The 21,173-nt window shown below is 42.0% G+C and overlaps 1 protein-coding gene across 1 annotated transcript; it reads right to left on the reverse strand.

Annotated features, from left to right (window-relative positions):
• Positions 1-430: 430 nt before the first annotated feature.
• Positions 431-20,517, reverse strand: tbx21 (T-box transcription factor 21). Its single transcript, XM_078290892.1, has 6 exons — positions 19,673-20,517; positions 9,284-9,438; positions 7,214-7,335; positions 6,596-6,754; positions 5,588-5,649; positions 431-5,293 (listed from the first exon to the last, which is right to left on the reverse strand). Exons 1-6 carry the CDS (start codon positions 20,218-20,220, stop codon positions 4,471-4,473), a joined length of 1,869 nt encoding a protein of 622 aa, XP_078147018.1. The 5' UTR covers positions 20,221-20,517; the 3' UTR covers positions 431-4,470.
• Between the last annotated feature and the right edge of the window lie 656 nt (positions 20,518-21,173).

The following is a 21,173-nucleotide window of genomic DNA, read 5'->3' on the forward strand; positions in this document are numbered from 1 at the left end:
TGTAACTGCGCTAGACTCAGCATAAATGTGTCTAGTATATGCACAGTAAATAAGAAAATGGATTCATTGAACCACTGATTTGATTTTGAAGAGTTTTGTTCTGAAATGAGAGATATTCATGATTTGAAAAAAGTGGCACCTACTCTTACAAAATGATTATTAAAACAAAATTCAAATCACAATAAATTTTGGCATTTGTCATTTAAACCCACAACACATTGGTTGACAAAACGATACCACTTTGACAGACTTGATCCTCCATATTTTAGAGATATTGAATGATCAAGGTAAGGTAATGATTTTTTTCTCAAATGGATATGCAAATTTTTGGAAAGGAACTCTTCATTAGCTTTCAGTTTATAGCCTTCAGGTCAATAGTTCTATCTGAATTAAACAAAATGAATATATCAAACCAAACAGTTGAGATTTATTAAGCTTTAATTCATGAATAAAAAACAACAGTACAATACACAAGTATGCCACCTTTAATAAATAACTGTTTTCCCCTTCGAAAGTCTTCCTATTTGTGTATTAATTGCAATACAAGTCAAATACAAGTTTAATGCAATATTTTGCATTACTTTACTGCATTCCTGAATCATCAACTGAGTCCTTTTTCTCTCCTCAGAGGAGACGTATATACTTTTAATGAAAGGTTCATGGGTTCATCACCCCCTTGAGATAAACAGCGCACATAAACCACAAAAAAATGAACATGCTTGTCGCTTGACCTGCCTGGTCTCCCTTCCTAACTCTTTTTATTTCTATTTTATACACTAACATCTCTGGAAATACAGTTTCTATACACAGCTTCATTCTCTTACTGAGGGAAATGAGTGTCCAAGGGAAATGAGGGCTTATGGGAAATGGAGGTATTAGGGATACAAGCATCAGGAATTGGGTTTGTTATGCAGATTGTCATGGCTAAAATTGTCAAGTTGATTGTAATGGCTGAGATATCCAGCAGGGGTCATTCCTGAGGTGTCTGGACGCATTCTCTGCTGCTCTTTGATGTGATATCTTGCACTCATGTTAGTGCAGCTTCACTGTCAGTGTAACACATAACAAACCATGGAACACAACACATAAAGGAAAACATTAACATCCTCCACAGGCAAATAAGATCAAATAAAATATTGTTCTAATTGTTTCTGCGATACCATCATCATAAATTATATACCAATTAACTCTTAATTGCACTTAAAAAACATGAATTGTCCACTGTACCCCTTGATTAAGGTATATTGAGAATCATTGCATCTTGTTCTGGCAGATCCCAACATAAAAGGTCAAATTAAATGCTAAAAATACAATTTTTTGGAACTCTTCACAAGCAACATACATATTTTTTTCAATTGACCGCACAATGTATCCATTCTGTTTTCAGCATAAAATTAACACTTCATTACGAGAACATTTAACATTGTCCTTTAACTTTTCAGGTAAAGGTCTTAACTGTCATACAGTACATGTCCTTTTTACATCAACATCAATGTTAAGACAATTTTGCTAAGTGCTGCACGAGGGAGGATTTCCATCTGCATGTTAACAGATATTCGGCGCTCTGCAACACGGTCATGATTGTCTTTCACATCCAGCAGCTCCAGTGTAAATCAGCACTGTCCACTTCTCACGATAACCAAGGAACTGCTCAGTAGCTTGTATAAATTCAGTTTAGCTCAGAAAAAAGGGTTCAAATTTAGTTCTATTCAGAGCATGTAATCACAATAGAAAACAACCTTGATAAGGCAAATATTATCAAGCAGTGATTTGCTGGCATTTATTCGTTTTTACAATTGTGTTTTACATTTGAACTCTTGGCTGGTAGCAAGTTGATGTGTGCTTTGACTGCTTCCCAGTGTGTTTTATTGTTGTAAGTCAAGGCTTCACAACAGATTGTCATTCATTAAGTGCTGATTGTGGATCCTCTGTTCTCTGATTGAGGTCACTGTAGTAGATACAGCTTTAAAATCAGAGCATATATATATATTGAAAATATTGAAAATCATCTCCAGCAGCAGTTTGGAGACCACAGGTGTCCTGCTGTGCTCCAGGGTGAGGGGTTTAGGTTCAGCTCACTTTTTAATTGAATTTTTTTTTACAAATTAATTCCAGTTCACCCTTGGAAAAGACTGAAGTGACCCTGCTCTGCACCGAGCCAGTGCCTGCCTGTCGCCCCCAGTGTTGTCTGAGGCCATTAGCACACCTGGTGAGGAGTGAGGAGCGGGGCTCTGATGAGCGCCGACTGGAGCCTCACTCTTCATCTCTGTCACCAGGCTGGGAGCTGGGCCTCTGTCAACCACTGTCACCACATGATAGGCCCAAAGACTAGGGGGGAAATTCAGAGTGTCTGCCTGGTCACCTTGCGCTTCCTGTTTACGGTGGTCTGGGGGTGACAGTGCCTTGTCTGTTTACCTACACATGTAGCCATCCTAGATGACCCACTTTTCACACGTTTGCTGCACTTCCGCTGCACTGTTGCTCCACTCCTACAGGAATTGTTTGGGAAATCCTGCAGCTCTAAAACAGAATAGATGCAGGATTAGGGAATCTCTCCAGTGGCTGCCACGGCAACCATACCTTGTTTTCCCCTAAGCCTAATGATGTGTAATTGCCTTGATGATTCCCACGTGAACTGAAGTGTTAATACAATATCTTTGTTCTATTGTAAGCCAATAGGGAGATGTTTTACAGCTAAGGTCACAGTGGGAATCACTACATCACTGAATTGTTGTCAACATAGCTATTTAGTTTATACTGTACTGAGCTTTTGTTAATGCACTGTGGGTGGAGTGTGTGTGTGTGTGTTTGTTTTAAAGCCGTAACATTTCCCTCTGCCAATAATGTTCTCCAGGTTGTGTCGTCTGTGTGCACAATGTTTTAATACTGTTATTGATCGCGGGCTTTATTTGTGTGTGGTGACGGGGGCATTTTCAGATTGATTGATTGTTGCAGAGGGCCAGGCCTTTGCTATTATGAAGCCTTTTTCACCCGGTAAAGCAAACAGTCAGTGCCAGATGGCAAGATGTGAAACCATGCAGTATCACTGCTCCGTATTCATGAATAATCTTAGAATAGATACACAAGGAGAGAAAAATGTGTTAGTGGGGTACACACTCATCCATCCATATATTTAGATCATCAGAAAACCAAACATCTAAATATCTATTTTATGTTTTATTTTATCATGATGCTAACCATGCCAACATTTCAGTGTTGTCTGTCTCTGCCTCTATAGAGTAGAATGGTAACATTTTATAACTTTGCAATGCTACAGGCATAAAGAGAAACTTGTAGCATCACTAGTGAGTTACCCTGCAAGCACCTGGATGGCCTGTGTGTAACTAAAGTAAACTGTGATCCCAGATCAGTATTTCATAGAAAATGTACAGATACTGTTGCATCGAGTTATTTCCATCAATTTTACATGAACAAGTCTGTGAGATATGTTTGTTTGCTTTCAATTTGAAGGACTTGCTATTTCTGTAATGGCTGTTGATTTGCTTAACAGCAACTCTCTCTCTCTCTCTGTCTCTCTCTCACTCACTCACTCACTCACTCACACACACACACACACACACACACACACAGACACAGACACGAAAGGTCGTCCTAGCAGGGTTGAGAGAGATTAGCGGCCTTACTTCAGACCATGTGCTTGCTAAGCTCCCTTAACCTCTACAGTAATTCCGGACACTGGCCTCTGCACTGTCAATGCTATCAGCTTGCAATGGTCTTCTGATGTCACTAGTGGGAGCTGCACTAGACGTATTGGGTGGGATTGGAGAGAAGAATGATGGGCATTTCAGTATGTATTCACGTGAAACCTGGTTGTACCTCCTCAAAATCGGGGGAAATTCATGTGTGTGTATTGGAATTGGAATTGGTGAGTATGTGTGAATGGCTGGGGGTGAGACAAGAGAGCGAGAGAGAGAGAGAAAGAGAGAGAGACACAGATGGAGAGAGAGAGAGAGAGTTTGATGCAGAAAGAACAGACAATCCCTGCAGGGGTCTGTCAGCAAGCAGATATGCAGATCATTTTTTTTTCCAATCTCCAGATGTTTCAAAGGCTTAAGTCACCGGTCTGTATGTCTGTTTGGTGTTTATGTGTCTCTAGGGCAGTGTCGCTGGCCAGTCACATCAACTTGGCCCTTTGCTCACCACTAACTTTGACGGTAACCTTCAAACTTCCTCCCATGATCAACTGACACTTCGAGAAGGGACTTTACAGATAGGCTCGCCACACTGCGTTGGCGATGGTGATGTGAAAGTAGTTGAGGTACCAAGGTCTGTCATGTGGCCCTGGCTTTTTTTTGTCTGCAGCCAATGGGAGGCTGCACCAGCCCTTTAATATGACCTTACTGGACAGGCAGACACACACGGCCATGAGGGAGACACCTTGGCACAAGGTGGAAGGTGGGGAGACACTGGGAGGGGCTGTGGCTGTGGTGAGGGTGAGGTGTGAGGACTTCAGTGGGTGTAAAAGCCAAAGTAGCCTGCGTCGCTGTTGTTGTCCTTCTCACACACCTCCGCGCTGCGTGTGGGTGGGGAGTTCTCAGTGCTGGAGGTGTAGGGCGACACCCTCCTCTTCTTGTTCTCCCCCACCCCCCCGCCCTCAAACAGGCCCGAGTCGGCCGAGTCCACTGATTTGACGGATGGGGGTTCGAGCCAGGGGTCCTCTCCCGCGACCCCCCCGCTGTCTTTGGACTTGTCCTGCAGCAGGGCTGGCCGCAGCGGCTCCAGGAGCGAGGGGGGGTGGAGCCTGGGGTTGCCGGGCGATGTGGAGGAAGAGGAGGAAGAGGAAGAGGACGACACGGGCCTGAACCAGCCCAGGCTGGGGCCGGGCTTACCGGGGTGACTGAGGTACTGAGGGGATGGCCGGCTGGTGCTCCAGCCCGCCGAGGACGCCCCCGACACGGACACGCTGCCGGAGGCGAAGGGGTGGTCCGGGTAGTAGCCGAGGGCATGGTGGGCTGATGTCTGCAGGGGGAAGGGCTTGTAGAAGCCGTTGCTGGAGAAGTCGCCATCGTAGGAGGAGGCGAAGTCGAGCCGGTTGGGGGCCACGCTCTGCTGGGGCGGCAGGTACCAGCGGCTGTGAGGACCGGGGCTGGAGGACGGATCTTTGGGCTGCTGGCCCATGCTGATGGGCTCGCGGCCGTAGAAGCGGCTCTGGGGCAGAGGGCTCATGTACTGCTCAGACAGGTAGCCTTGGGGGTAGCAGGTCCCTGGCAGCAGCTGCTGGCTCTCTGTAGGGGAGGGGGTGAGGCGGTCGGAGTCGGGAGGAGCGTACAGCCTAGGCAGGAGGAAGGAGGGGTGAAAGGGGGAGGATGGGGGAGGCGAGGAGTGTGTGAGAAGAAGAGGAAGAAAAAGAAGGTGTTATTTCCTGCCCAAACCTCAAACTATCTATTGAACATCTAGCAGCCCCTCACACCCTCTTACAGCAGCATTCTGCAGCAGCACAATAATTATGTCTATTATTTTCAGTATTAAAAGGGTGATATGTTACAAGGATCCAGGATATATAAGTGCAGTTTCTCTGGGGATTTGGTTTTCTCTTTATTAATACAGTATTTTCTGGCTTACTTACGTGTCGTAATTGTCGCGGAAACCTTTAGCGAAGGGGTTATGGTCTATTTTCAGCTGAGTGATCTGTGTAAGGAATAGCAGGAGGGCAAGGACAGGACAGGCAGATCATTGGGGGGAGAGAGAGAGAGAGAGAGATAGGGAGAATGTAGGCATAGGAAAAAGAGAGAGGGAGTGAGTAACCGAGTAAGAGAGAAAACAAGAGTGAGAGGCGAGAGAGCGAGGTCACTGACAGTAATAATTAATGAGGGTAACATGCAATTTCTTGTGGGAAGGAGTTCATCTTTGGAACCTGGGTGTGGGCACACTTCTATATCTAGTGATGGGATAAACATCTATCATACAAAACGGGTCTAGTGTATCCAGTCTCGGTGTACAGTAACTCTTTGGTGTATTACACAATGTATTTTAACAGGTGTTAAAGATATACAGCACGTACTGGGGAGCAGTAATACCAGTGAGCTATGGGGGTCAAGTGAGGTGAGATGACTGTGTTGAACTTAGCTACAGTAGGCTGTCTTAACACTTACAGTAGGCTCTAGATATATAAATTATGTATTTTTGATGCATTCATGCATAAATCAAAGCTTCTATCTAAACCATGGCTCTGACACAAATCATTAAATTCTAGACCTTATCAAGACAGTGTTATAGGAATGATAAGAGGTGTTATTGTAGGTGTTTTGACCACATGGCACAGACTTGCCAAACTCAGCAGTTCTCACTCCAAGATGACACAGAAACTGAAAAACTGTGACTTCAAACCATAATCTATAACTTTTCAGGCCTTTTCCTTCTCAGACTTAATTAAATATTGGCGCAAGCCTTGAGACTGAATATTAGTTTACAAGAAAAACAAGTTTTTACATTTAATGATATATTTGTAGATTCAAATTCTATTCTTTCACCTCAATGAAATCATACAAAACACATCTCGCCACCCCCCACCCCCCCCCCCTGTTGAGAATGCCTGGCCTAACTCTCATGTGATTCATGGCCCTGGCTGACTTACATCTGCGTTCTGATAGGCGGTGACAGCGATGAACTGAGTCTCGGGGAAGATGAAGGTCTGGGCCTTGGCAGAGAGGAAGGGATCCTCCGAGCCGTCCTCCTTCACCTCCACTATGTGAAGACGAGGCTGGTACTTATGGAGGGACTGCAGCACGATCATCTGGAGGGGAGACACGGGCCAAAACATGCATTCATATAGCATGACTGTAACAGAGGACTGAAATAGAACGCTATATATTATATCATATCTATTTATGTAAATGTGGGGTCAGTCTAAACCAGTGGTTCAGCGTCTGGGCTTCTTACAATAATGAATTAGTAATTAAAGTAAAATAATGTGAAAAAATAAACATAAAACCCATTTGGGGTCAAAATTCACCATTCTGCATGTTTGCGACTTTGTACAAGAGAGAGAAAAAACAGTAAATGCAAAAATCGATACGCTTAAAATGCATATAATTACAATTAACTCCACCTGCCTAACAGTTTTCAACATTTTTCCAGTTCTGCAGCTCAGAAGGAGAAGAGCAGAACAAATGTAGAGCAGACATACAGAGGTAGAGGTATTAAGAGAAAGCAGACAAGCAGGAGAAGACAGAGAGCAGGAAAAGGCCAGTACCTGCGCCACATTGTTGGTGCTGCCCTTGTTGTTGGTGAGCTTGAGCTTGCCGAATGACACTTCTTGTCTCATCCAGTGAGCTCCTGTGTTGGGAGAGTCGGGGTGCATGTACATCCTGTTCCCTGTTAGTTTGGTACGAGAGCAAAGCATGAGCTTGGAATTATGACTCCATCTGCTTGGAGAGAAGCTGACGTATTGAGCGTTAAAGTATTCCACATCCCATATAAGAAAACTACTAAAACCTTTATAATTCACAGTTTTATTCACTCAAATAAACATTCTCATCAATCTAACTTAATTAATCGTAACTTCAGCCACATAAAAAGACATGTTTGCTGAACTAACTCAAATGTCAGTTGAAGCTGTGACTCCCACAAATGATGCCAACCAGGGAGCAATTGTGAGAGGGAATGAAGTTGAATGGGATTCCCTATATTAACACACATTATCAGCTGAGTCTCTCTGGTCACCTATAATGTTTTTGGTGAAAAAAAATAGGAAAAATAACTATTTTCCTGCCAACCACCCCCCTTTTTTGATACATTTTTGATAGATCAGAATCACTTTATCACCAAGTACAATAAATATAGATATGTGGTACATTCAGCTTTCAATATTCTATAGGTATGTGTGTGTTTGGGCAGCAGCAAAACGTAAAGAAATCACTGCCTGCCTTCCATGTGAGTCCAAGGGAGAAATTTGGGCTTGCACAGTCTCTGATAGGGATACATCACTTCTGGGAGGTGGGCAATTTAACTTTTACTTATTTTTAACTTAATAAGGGGGATGGTGAGAAGGTAAATTCTACTTTTCCATCACATTTTATGTAAAATATATAAGTAATATGAAGGATCTATTTAACAATTTCTGCGAACAAGGAGGACGTAATTTCCTTTCATGTGCTCAAAAATTCTAGGATACTCACTCAGCACTGCGATTCTTCACAGCACTACCACAATGACCTCCTAACCTTATATGAGCATACCACATAAATACAACATTAAATGAAATTCACTAAAGTTGTTTTACCACAGTTTCCACTACACTAGCACATCAGCAGTCACTTTGCCACAAAACCTGACACTCACAAGTGTCACAACACCGAACAGTTTCACCTATTTTTATAACTGTGGTTAGTAAATCATCATTCACACACAAAGAAGCTTTCTTGGCTGACTTTCTAGATTTTTACTTTCTATGGTGTGAACAGAAAAAATAATGGGTGGGGAGAGACAGCTCAGGGGAGTGAGAGACATGAATGGAAACGAGTAAAAACTGAATCCATGTCCCCTGAATTTAGAAGTATGGTATAAATATTGTGTTCAGTAGGGTGTTTGAGTAAAGCTCCAGCTCCTGATCTCACTCAGTGGGAGATGTACATTCACCTGGGGATTGGCTGAATGCAATAGACTCACTTAGGGGACAAAAGGGACATTAAAGAACAGGCATCTATACTGTGATTGCAGCTATCAATGCCAAATGAAAGAAATGTGTTGGTTTAAATAAGAATAAGTTCAATTCAGATATTATATTTGTGCAGCATTGTAACCCAACTCATCATAAAGATCCAGAAACAATATTAAAGCTTCAATACCCAGAAATCATGATGTTAACGTGACGTCAGTAAACTGAACACAGGATGATCATGTTTACCAACCCAGCCAGTCTGTGATGTTTTATACTAAAGGATAATAAAGGGATGAGAAAAATATTAATGTTGGTGAATCCAGTTTTCTCTGGATGAAGTGCGTTTGGATTTTGCTCTCTAGTCTCTGCAGTCCTACTTTGTGATTTGGGCTGATAAGACAGGTGTATTTTTTACATAAAGATCTTGCCTAGTGCAGCTTTAACAAAAGAAAGCCCATATCTTATTGGGTTATTAATAGAAGGATACAATTCACTTCAGTATTTTTTAAATTCATAGTTATTTTCTGGTATATCTGAGTGTGTATTGTGTTCTCAGGTCATGGAAATGAAATAAAGGTTCATTAACATAAAAGCACTATATAGATACATAGAACTTGATTAATCATTGTGGGTTTTATTATATGTTGTGTTTTCGTAGTGTACCTGGCATGTTGCCCTCTGCTTTGCCACACTGGACCCACTTGCCGCCCTGGTACCTCCAGTGGTGCTGGTCTGCCAGAACCACATCCACATAGACGTTATAGTGGGCAGACGGATCCAGAACGCTGATGTTGAAGCTCAGGAAGGGGAACATCCTCCTGGACAGACACAGAGGGAAAACCATCGAATCATCAAATCTTCAATTTGATTAAAATGTCTGTTGGGGATATTTGTATATCCTGTTGTTGTTACATGTCTGTATCTCTTGTAGGAAATGAGAGGAGAAACATCATCGAACAGTTGAAATTTAAATGAATGCCTTCATGTTTTGATGTTTTCCTTCACCATCCACTTTTGACATAGTAGGAAAAACTTTCTGCATTGATACGTCTGTTAACTGGAAAAAATGTCATGGCAGAATTGAAACTGGGTGGGTAGATGAAGAACAAATAGAAACTTTCTCCCGCCACAATTTGACAATTGCATGAAGAAAAACACCAGACTAACATTCAAATAGGCTGACTACTACCATATCATGAGCATATCATAATAGGCCTACAGAGATTTTTTTCTGTCATGAAACACTAGGAAGGATGAGTGGGCATACGTGTAGATTAATGTGGATTGCACTAAAGTATTAGAATAAAGTAGCATCACATTCAAAACATGCCTCTGCCTAAGAAAACCAGGTGCTAACAAGTGCAATTTATACATTGACTGCTCTTTCAGGAGAACATTTCCCAATCTGACATGTTTATCACAACATTCTCATTTAAATCACTTGGCTCAGTTTGTTCAGTTTGTCTCCATTTGTACTACAAATGATACTCTTCAGTAGTCATCACTGTCAAAAACAGTCAGGAGGGAGTCCTCCCTTCCCCCACCCAACTGTGTATTTCTAGTGGAATGCGCACGGATATTTTGGGGGGCAGGGCCTCAAAGAAAAGAAAATACATATAGCAGAATAGAGAGGTGTCCTTTTTCAATAGGTTACCTATTTATTCATTGCTCTTTTAAATAACAAGTTAGTGAAAATTATGTTAAACACAGTATTTAACACAAAAAGGACAAGAATTAAGATTTTCTGAAAGTGCTCCGTATGGACAATAATGCAAGTGGGGCAGGGGGTCGATCCCCCTCGGACACCGAGTGCACGACTGTATTTCTGTTTGTCTTCAGTTCACCAGCTGAGGGAGCAGAGTGGTAGTAATGGGGGTGGGGTGGAGGGGAGGGGGGGGGGGGTGACAGGGGGGAGTGTAGGTTGAATATTTAATGGCGCTGTTAATAAAAGATGTCCCAGAAGCCGCGCCTGAATGCCGGAGCTTTACATGCTGAACTGATTTTGATCACACAGGCCGTCACTGAGATGAGGTAACCAGGAGGTCAGGTTGTCCCCAGGCAGCACAGCCAGGGGAACGCAAGGGGAAGCTGGGCCAAGCACAGAGAAAAGGACACACACACACACACACGCACACACACACACACACACACACACACACACACACACACACACACACCCACACACGGACACAAATAAGACATGGACACCAAATACAGAGATGTACACACTAAACTACATATATACACACACAAAGACACGCATGCACACTCATATGCATACTTGCACTCTACCCACAGTCAAAGTGCGTAAGGGTATAGTGTGGGCAGAAGAGCACTCAAGATACCAACCCAAACCCTGCTGAGTGGTTTCCCCCTCCTCTTTTATAGACCCTCTACATCATACAAGGCAACGCGTCGTCCCCCACGAATGATACACTTGCTCTCTGGGCCAATTAGTAACAAATATGTCACCTTGTTTTGACCTTTAATTGCAGTGCCCCCCTTGGTCTAATCAGTGTCATTTTGAAAATGCCGGAACACAGCGGTGAGGTGCATCATCTTCCCAAGTTTCATCAAAATACGATCAGCTGTGTCAGATGGACAGACAAACGAACAAATGAATGAATGAATGAATGAATGGAGAGCGATCCATTTCAGCGTGGGGACCATGACCTCCTGACCTTTCTCAACCAGACATATACCTATCCATTCATACTGTGACACGCACTTGAAGATGCTTCTGCACTGCACACTGGGTCTGTGTAAGGTCACCAGAGTGTATTTGGTGTTAATAAATCAGGACAGCATGTTTGGCATTTGGCCCAGCTGTTTTACACTGCCTGGTACTACCTGAGGCTATATGGCATTGCTAATGTCATTTATGCATCCTCCGAGACGGAGATGAGTGATGGGCAACTGGTGGCCCGCGGACCGCCCCCCTGACCTCACACTGACGTCTGGAAGAGTGAGAGAGTTTTAATTATGCTGCACAACATTTAAAATAAAATGTGAAGGACGTCCCTCACGCTACTTTTGCAACACAACACCATTTATTCATTCAAGTTGTTTGATAAATACATAACGTTATATTGCAAGAGCAGCATGGGGGATTTGTTTCATGTTTAAACATATATGCTTTGCTCCAACGCACTTGCATTAAGAGGGATTGGAAGTATGGAAGCTTTTTTCCTGTCTCTTAAAGCTACACTATAGATATACAGTATGTGTCGTCATAGATCATTTTAATTACTGATCATATTAGTGGAAAGGCTACACACAATTAATCACATGGAATTTCAAGAAACATGAAAAGACATGTCCTTCTCAAAAATTCCTTCTTTCTTTTCTAAAATTGTTTCTGGTGGAGAATACTGTGCTTTGCTATTAATGCTGTACTATTTAATGTATACAGTAATATCTAATGTGTATTTGATATGTCCATCATGAGTTACCTTCCCTGTCTTTGCAACTATTTCCTTTGACTGTTGCTGTAAATAACAATGTGTTTAAAAAAAAAAAGGTTTAAAAATATGATGATAATTCAACGTCACACACAGGACTCCTGCCCAGAAAAGACGTTTCCAGATATTGATATTGTCTAAGTAAGATGCAACAACCATTACCTTTTCCACATGGAAATTCAGCTCATTTAAATTCAGTGTGTTCCCCTCCAAGCTGTGTGGTCATTTACTGGTGTAAAAACAATTGAGGTGTGTAAAGAGAGACATTAGTTTGAGGCTACTGTTAGCGTGCTAGGGCGAGGGCAAGCCCTCCAGATGCCAGTTGAGTGTGTGTGTATGTGTGTGTGTGTGTGTGTGTGTTGCATGAGTGTACATACATGAGTGTACATACAACTTTTCAACATGTTTAATTCTACAACACAATGAAACACTATACACACAAAGTCAGTCCAGATCGATATCATGTTCTGACACAAGTGAGTATCATAGTCTGTCATTATGGATCAATGTATTCTGTTTCTACAAAAGCCCACGATGACATTACATATATACTGTATGTATACTGCTCTACTGTTAAAAGGCCCAATACAAGTATGGCGCCCCATCTTGAAACACTGTCACCTCACTACTGTCTTTGTTTACATTGTGATTTATTGCATTGAAGACATTTCTTTCACTCTTGAATTTATTATCTGGTCTTTCGATGAGACTGACAGTATACGACAGCAAGACATACATTTTAGATGTATTTTTTAAAATGCTGTTAGCATAGTGTGTGTAATCAGTGGGGTAAAACGGATGTGTATTTTGTATTTTGAGTAAGTCAAACTCTCAAAGAACTCAAACCCAAAATTCACATGGTCAAATAAATTCTGGATTGCATCTATGAATGAAGTCTCTTGCTGTGCTTTGGGACTTAGCACACATGATCTTCTTACTCCTGAATGGTAACAAAACCTGCCATTGATGGTCCCAATTGGGGCTTTTTGGCTACAGGACGAGTCTGGTGTAACAATTAATCATAGTTCTCAGTGAAACACAATCATTGCAGCAGCTCTTTAGTGGCTCGCACAGAACAGGTGAAAGGTCTCTTCTTCCATGTCAGTATTTAATACAAGTGAAAACAGAAACCAGGCAGCTAAGCGTATGAATGGATCGCTGGCTGCCCTCCTACACTATATGACAGAAATCTAGAAAGTAGCTAGTTGTCATTCTTTCTCCACTGATATTGTCAGATTTACTTATACTAGAGTCTTTATAGGAAATCAGAACTTGGCAGGGGGGAAACCAAAGAAAACACAACACAGAGGCGTATTTGCATGTGGGGGCGGCTCGTAGGCTTTTTGTTCAGACTGGAGGCAGTGGAGCTGAAAAACACAAAACATATGATACCGTGCGGGGATTGGAAGTGCGGTGGTGGTGGTAACAAAAAGAGAGCTGTATTACTTTCTGTGAACGACTGAATATATGTAGGATTTTATTTTTACATCGACTTACAACCACAAGGTTGTCTTCCACGCCTCTGCCTGTTGTGTTGTTTCACAGTATTTTAAGCTAATGTTTTCTAGGTACCCGTCCTTGGAGCAGGTTGTCCTTGCTCAGGGGCACTTTGTCAGATGTTGGGCACAGTCTGGACTGGGAATCAAACCCACAGCTCTTCAACTTCTGGACAGACTCCCTAGCCAACCTGCCAATGTGCCACTCTGATTCACTGGAAACTTGACGGTGATGACAAAGGGCTGGTGCTCCCTCCGTCTGATCCAGGCGCGTGCATACATGAATACTCATAACTGTAGTTTGGTACTCTGTCAGACAAAACACCATGGAAACAGATGAGTGTAGTGAGCCAGCCAGTAATACAGAGACAGTACAAATGGTGGTGACATTTAGAAATCAAAATAAACTGTGGGGCTGTTGGGTGGGGGGTGGGTTTGAGCTGGGTAGACAGAGGGCAGAGGAGGGGAAACCGCGGGGGGGAAACAGAGGTTAGAGAAAGGGAAAGGGAAAGAGCAGAAGGTGGAGAGAGGAGGGGGTGATGGGGGGCGAGGGCTGGGTTTGTCCTGGGGATGCGAGGCAGAAGCTGGAGAGGAGAGGGACTGGATATTCACCAGGGAGAGGACTTTTCTACTTGAGCGCACCCGCTGATTCATCCGGACAGGAGTTCAGGTCCAGTTTTTGTCACCGTGCGTACGCTTGATCATCTGTGATGAAAACATGCCAGTCTACAGCTGCTGCCGGACACAAGCACACTTTCACACTGCTTTACACAGGCATTCTCGCTTTTGTATTGACTTATTGTGTGAGGACTTCCGGCGTTAGAGTATGTATCTGTTGAGATTGCAGTTTTGGAGTACAGCATGTCCTGATACTCAGATAACAGATCATACCATAACTCATGCAGAGTCTGATAAACCTGTGAGTGGGAAGCTGCATGGGCTTGATTTTCTATGTGATGAATGAAACACAAATAACTATACTGAGTGACTGCAAAACCTGGGATACACCGTTCTATTATCTAACAATAGTGTCTTCTTTAAAAAAATAATAAAATTAAATGGAGTTGCCAGTCCACTCAGCTTCAGTACTTTTTATAAAGCAGACAGAGAGATAGAGGAAAAAAAGCACTGGTATGGTTTCAGAAGCAGCGGACTTTACCAGTCAACTATCACTGGTTACCGAAATTAAAGTGAATTAATGATAGCCTACTGTAAGAGGAAGCACTTGTTTAACTATCTCAAAATATTGGCACTAGACGTTTCTGCGAAAAGCTGCATATGCACACACACATAAACAGCTGAACAGGAAGTGACAAGTCATGCTGCCAAAACCTTGAAATAGTCCCACTTCTGCTTTCAGAGAGAGAGAGAGAGAGAGAGAGAGAAAGAGAGAGAGAGAGAGAGAGAGAGCAACACTTCCGAACATCCCAAGCATCTTGCATCTTGCAAAGTTACCACAGATACCCCCAAGCAGGTTGCATTGTATCAGAAATGCCAATTCTCAAAATGAATCAATTAATATCACTTTGTCAGAATGTCTTTGGCCAGACACAATAGATAAAACAGCCAATTTGATTTTGCTTTGAAGTGTTCATTTCCAAAATATGATATATAAATATATAAAATATAGAGTATCCAGTTTGTAAAAGTGTTACTTTTGTTGCCCAAGAACTTAAGGTAGTACGTACTCTCCTTTAAAAAAAGTACCATAACTTTGTATAATTAAGTGCTAATAATCATTTTATAAGAATAGGTGTCACTTTTTGCAAATGTTGGAATTTGGAACAAAATGCCTCATATATTTTAGAGAATTTTAGTTTGTTATTGTTACATGACCTTTGTTTTTCTACAATATAGAACCTTACTCTTTGACTATAATACCCATAGTATTACTTTGTTATTTATTTACTATTCTGGGGAGACAATTTCCTCTCTCAAAATCTGCCAGACATCACACTGACACATTTTACAGGATGGACTCACTGGACCAGAGAGAGCAGGTGAGCATGATTCCTCTGAGTCTGAAGTGACGCTCAGCATTATTTTTCTGAGCAAAGCTTCTACGGTAAAAACTTAGTCAGTCTTATCTCCTTCCTAGAACACATATGGTCAGTAACCGAGGAAGTAGAATCACGCTGGTCTCATCTGTGAGTTATGAGTTATGAGTTGTGAGTCTTTCAACGTACAGGTGGACAAATCTTTTTGCTTGAATTTGGAAAAAAAAAAGTTGAAAATGTTTATTCAGTGTTCAGTGTGCAATCTATTGCCGCAGGGAAAAAACACCCTGAAAACTATTGTACGATTTGCATGTCGGAAAACACAGAGAAAAGTTTACGCTCTTGACTCAAAACTTACCAATAAGTGAGCCAGGTGGGCAGGAGTAGTAAATAGTTAAACAAATTAATGCAAAAAGGGCTTCACTTTCACACCTTTCACTTTTAGTCACTTTTATGTTGGTTTTTTTCTGCCATATAAATAAATCACTTTGTTTTTGCATCTGAAAAGCCTCTCTAGCCTCTTTGCCAGTGTGTGTCAGCCTTGTTCTTCACTCATTCGTTTGACTTCTTGGAAAACAGAAATTATATCTTCATGTTTACTAACCATCCCCCGGGCAACAACATCCAATATACACATATATCCACCTCGCATCATAAAACAAATCTACTGTATACAGTTTCGATGCACCTTTCCCCATGAGTCAGACTCAAACAGGGCAGCGCCTGAAATGGCATCAACTGTGGCTACATGGTGATATGAATTCAGCTTATCTGAGAGGGAAGACTTGAAAAGCGCATAAGAATTTGGCCCCTTGCCACAGGCCTTGAAATGGCTGTAGATTTCAAAGCCCGAGTGTGGTACATGAGCAAACTTCTGAGGGATCTGCCTGGCTGTATACCCTTCGCCTATACCAGAAGAGAGCAGAGGCTGAAGGAAAGTGAAAAAAAAAAAAAATAAAATAAAAAAAAACCTAGCCTTTTACTTCCTCACTTCAAAGGTGCCTCACCTCCTCAGCATGGCCTTCTAAAGGCTCAGTGGTTTTTGACCCTTCTCTCTACCCAGCTCCCTTCTCTCTATAGTTTCTTTCACCCGTCTTCCCAGCTACCAGGGTTTTGATTAACATTGCAGACCCCAGACTTTTCTCATGAAATCAATGCAAAATGATTGTGGGAGTCAAAACCCGAGTTGAAAATTTAAGGAGGATATTGCCTCTGATATTGAAAATCATCTTTTCCTTTTTTTGTTGGACTTCTACACAACTGAGTGAACTTGTGCAAAACAAAGTTTGAGTTATGTTTCAAATAGAGGCATCAGGCATCCAGTCCATCGTTTGGTATGCATTTGTTTTTGGTGACTTGGTTCTGTGCATCAGATAATCTGTTTAAGATAAGAGGGAGAGAATATTCATATTGGCATTGAATATTTGAGGATATGAGGTTTGTGGTTTTGCACGACATGAAAATTGCCTTTTGTCATAGGTGGATTGTTAACACCTCCTCAACCATTGTTGTTATTGTATGCATGCAGTGGTAACGTTTCTGCACAAAAATGTCAAGCACTTTGATCTAGTGTCTCTGTGTGTGTGTGTGTGTAGGTGTGTGTGTGAGTGTGTGTGTGTGTGTATGTGTTTGCTAGTGGAGGAATGGAAGGCAGCTGATATGTTTATGTGTATTTTAGGTGAATATAATAATAATTACTTTAATTACATGACCTGATAGGACCATAATAATGACCGGACTGTTATTTTCTACAAGATTGTAAGCCGCCACACACACACACACACACATTGCAAAAGAGTAAGAAGATAGAAAGAAATACAATAAAATGCAAACTTGCAGTAGACATGAAACTTACTCTACTTTCTCACAAAAACTTGACTCCTCTCTCCTGTCCCATTACACCCAAAACATAGTTTAAAATTTTTAATTCACCATGAGCAACACAAATGGTGTATGCAGTGATAATTGCTAAAAAAAAAAAATCCATATAAAATTACAAGCATATTGTTGTGTGAGAGCAGCAACAAGAGCAAGCGGGGAAACGGAAAAATAAAGGAAGAATCATTTTCTTCATTCAAGTCTAAGAAAAAAAAGAATATCAGCTATCTCAAGAGACGGTTTACCAGTCATAAAGAGCAGAGAAGTGCGGAGGTCAACGGGAAATATTTTCAAAAGAGTGTAGGCTACCTTGGAGCTGGCAGTTTAAATGTTAATCATATTTCCTTCAACATGTTTTCAACTCATGAAGAAGATGTCACACAAAATATGATGCAAAAAAGGTGATTTTAAAAGGTTATCAGAAATAATGCTGCGATTTTAGTAGCATTAATACATAATATATGGGCCAAAATATAACATTTACTCAGGCCAGACAATTTGGGCTTAAACTGACAAGCCGAGAACAATCATTGGAAATATCGATGCCCTATAATGTGACAGCGCAGTTGTTTTTTCAGAGATCGGAGCCATGAGAAACCTATGGCCTGAAACCTTATGTCAAACAGACGTGTCGCACATTAGTAAATGAATCCTCATCGACATGACTGCATCTTAATGCTCGGTGACCCGTCAGAGGGACCCGGCAGCGGCAGCGGCAGCGGCAGCGCCGTCTTCCCTGTGAGCGGTGCTGGGCTGCTACACCTCCCTCTGTAGCGCGTTACAGTTAGAGGTTTACTTTCCCAGTAACGAATAATGGAACTACTATTTCAAATCCCGTAGGCTATTACCGTTACCAAACAACAAAAAAGGCGTTTGGTATCTTGAGCTATCTAAAAACTTGATATCCCATCTCAATCCCGCTTCTTTTTTTACTCATAATAATTAGCTGTCGCCCTCCCACTCTGAGCTGGTTTACATGAGACATGGAAGAAAAGTTGACTTTCTCTGGGTGGAAGTATTCTCACTACTTTGATTGTATCGAACATTGGACGTCCTGATCAATCACTGGAGAGGAAAATTCGTTTTTGAAGGTGAGAGATGCAAACGCCAGTTCTGGGGTGCAACAGAAAAGTTATGTAGGCTAGTGTAACGAATTAGAGCTCACAGGGAGTGATAGGTAAAGTGATGTTGCTTTTGAAGTGCGTAACAAGGGGTAGGCCTAATTGATTACTTTTTTTTGAGTAACGAGCCCAACGCTGGTGTTGAGGTGGGAAGGGGCCCATGGCGTCGTCATACTGACTTCAGGGGTCAGGCAGAGGTGTCAAAATGTTTTCCAGCAACTCAGTCTTCATCTTAGCTGGCTCTGCAACATCATTTCTCTGGCTTCTGAACAGCATTTGACCCCAAGCAAAATTTGATTTGCTCTGATCTTTACATAGAGAATAATAAAGGAGAGTATAAAAAACATTAGGCCTATAATGTGAGAAAAAAAATCTGGTTTAAATAAGTATTTATAGGCTTCCTATTCAAAAAGCAAGCACCATTGAGTGTATCAGAATTTTTTATAGTATTTTTTTTTATTCAAAAGCATTGTGTTTAACCTGCATTTCAAACACATTAAGCAGAATGTGAAATTATTGTTCAATAGACCCACATGGAGTTTTTTACGCAACAATCGGGAAAAATGTGGCTTTATTTTAACAAATTGTTCAGATAGTGTCCGCTGAAGTTCCTGTCAAGCACATTCATTATCATTCCCCTAACTAAAACTCCACACCTGCCAACACTCCCGTCACCTGACCAGTGATGTAGGGGTAAAGTCACAGAGTGGTAAATAAAGGTGGGTAAACTGTGACCTCAGTGAGCATCATAGGCACCACCACTATAAAAAAGCAATTATATTGTCAGAAAAGTATTAATTTAAGCCTATATACCTAGAAATATAACTACTATAGGCTTTACTCTTAATTTCATATAAATTCTGATTATCAGCAGCCTAAAAAAGGAGGATAAACTCAAATCCTGAAATTTGTGCGGGTTACCCTCCACTACATCTCTGCACCTGACAAGCCGTGGATAGCCGTGCGTAATTTAGAATTTCATTCACTGCTCATTTTTTCAGTCACTAATTGTCCTTAAAAGCGGACAATAGGCCTAATGCACTGTGTTTTTTTTTGGCTTGGGAGGATGAAGATGACTTTTTGGGCTAAGCCTACTTACCTCCCCTGCTTGGTTATTATCATCTCGGTTTGGAACTTGTGGAACTTGGCCCATAGCGGATAATTATTGAGGAGAGCCTGGGTCTTCCCGCACACCTGTAGCCCAGGTAAAGGGTAGAGAGGCGTGCGCTGGTAACCGTGCTGGAAGCTTGCCGGGTAGTTCTCCGGAGAGGCAGGGAACATGTCTTTACCGCTCGTCGAAAAGCCCTCTCCTGCCGCCGGGATGTAGCCCTGCCCGGCTCCGCTTCTTGTCGGCGACCGTACGCCGCCGTACGGACAGCTGCTGAGGGTCTGTGCGTAAAACCTGCCGGGTTGCGCGCCGTACCCGCCGACCGTCTGGTCCGAGTGGTACGGCAGAGCCAACGCGTCCTGCCCGCTTTGAACAGTGTCCGGGTAGTAAAACCTCGCGTCCTGAATCCCCATTTTAAACTCGGCTAATTCCTTGCCGCCGCGGTGGAGGTGACTGCTGATGTCGGCGTCCTTTCCGAAAGTTTGCGTTTCAGTCCCATTCAACATGCTGAGGTAGAGGTTGCCACCTATGCCGCCCATTTGCAGCCCCGCTCCCGGTCTGTGCGTAATGTCATAAGTCTCCGCTCCTGCGTCCAGCTGAATAAGAGCCGGTGCAGTGAAAAATCACAAAGCAGTAAAGCCTGCGATATTATCTCTCCAACTATGAGTTAAACCAGTTTCTATCAACTCAACTCACTGACATGCCATAAAGTTTCCCGACAATTTCGGTGACTCGCGCGCCGTCGGTCAGAGACTATAATTTAAAATAAAATAAACATCCCTCAGACGGACTCATTAGGCTATTTATCTGTGTATACTATTTATTTCTCGAGTAGGTGATTGTCTTGTCTTTTTTGACGGGGGGAGTCGCTACCAGTGACTCAAACACATGCCCAGTTTTCTAGCCTATGATATATACATTTTGTAACTGGTAATATTTTGGAGGTGTGTCAGATGCAGAGGCTGGACGTGATAGGCTCCAGATATGAAAGAGCCATCCCCTATTCATCAGGGCATTAGTAAACAGAAATCAGCCACAGTCCCCCTGGGGAAAAGAACTATAGTAATCCTATATTCAATTTTAAGATAAGATACTATGCAAATATCACAGCAGAAGTACAAGTCCCTATGGGCTATTACAGGAATATTATAGTGATACCACAGGAAATAGAAATACTGAGGTACGATAAAGTCACTAAACTCACTATTGAGTATCACAGAGACACTACAAGCCCCTATTTCACAATCATTATAGTGAATTTTCGTTAGGGTGAACTAGTCTGTGCACTATGTATATTTAAAGTTATTATGAGATATTGGTATTTTAGGTAGCCAAATATTTTGATGCAAAGTTGGTGAAGTGACCAGAAGCAGCTGAATTAAAATGTCAGTGGCCTATCATTAATTAGCCCTAACAATATGCCTATAGACTAATTATTCTATCAAAGTACCAATCATTTATAGGCTGCGTGTGTTAGTCGATAATAAACAAG

This window comes from Centroberyx gerrardi, chromosome 20 (genome assembly GCF_048128805.1).
Source record: "Centroberyx gerrardi isolate f3 chromosome 20, fCenGer3.hap1.cur.20231027, whole genome shotgun sequence".
NCBI classification, from domain to species: domain Eukaryota; kingdom Metazoa; phylum Chordata; class Actinopteri; order Beryciformes; family Berycidae; genus Centroberyx; species Centroberyx gerrardi.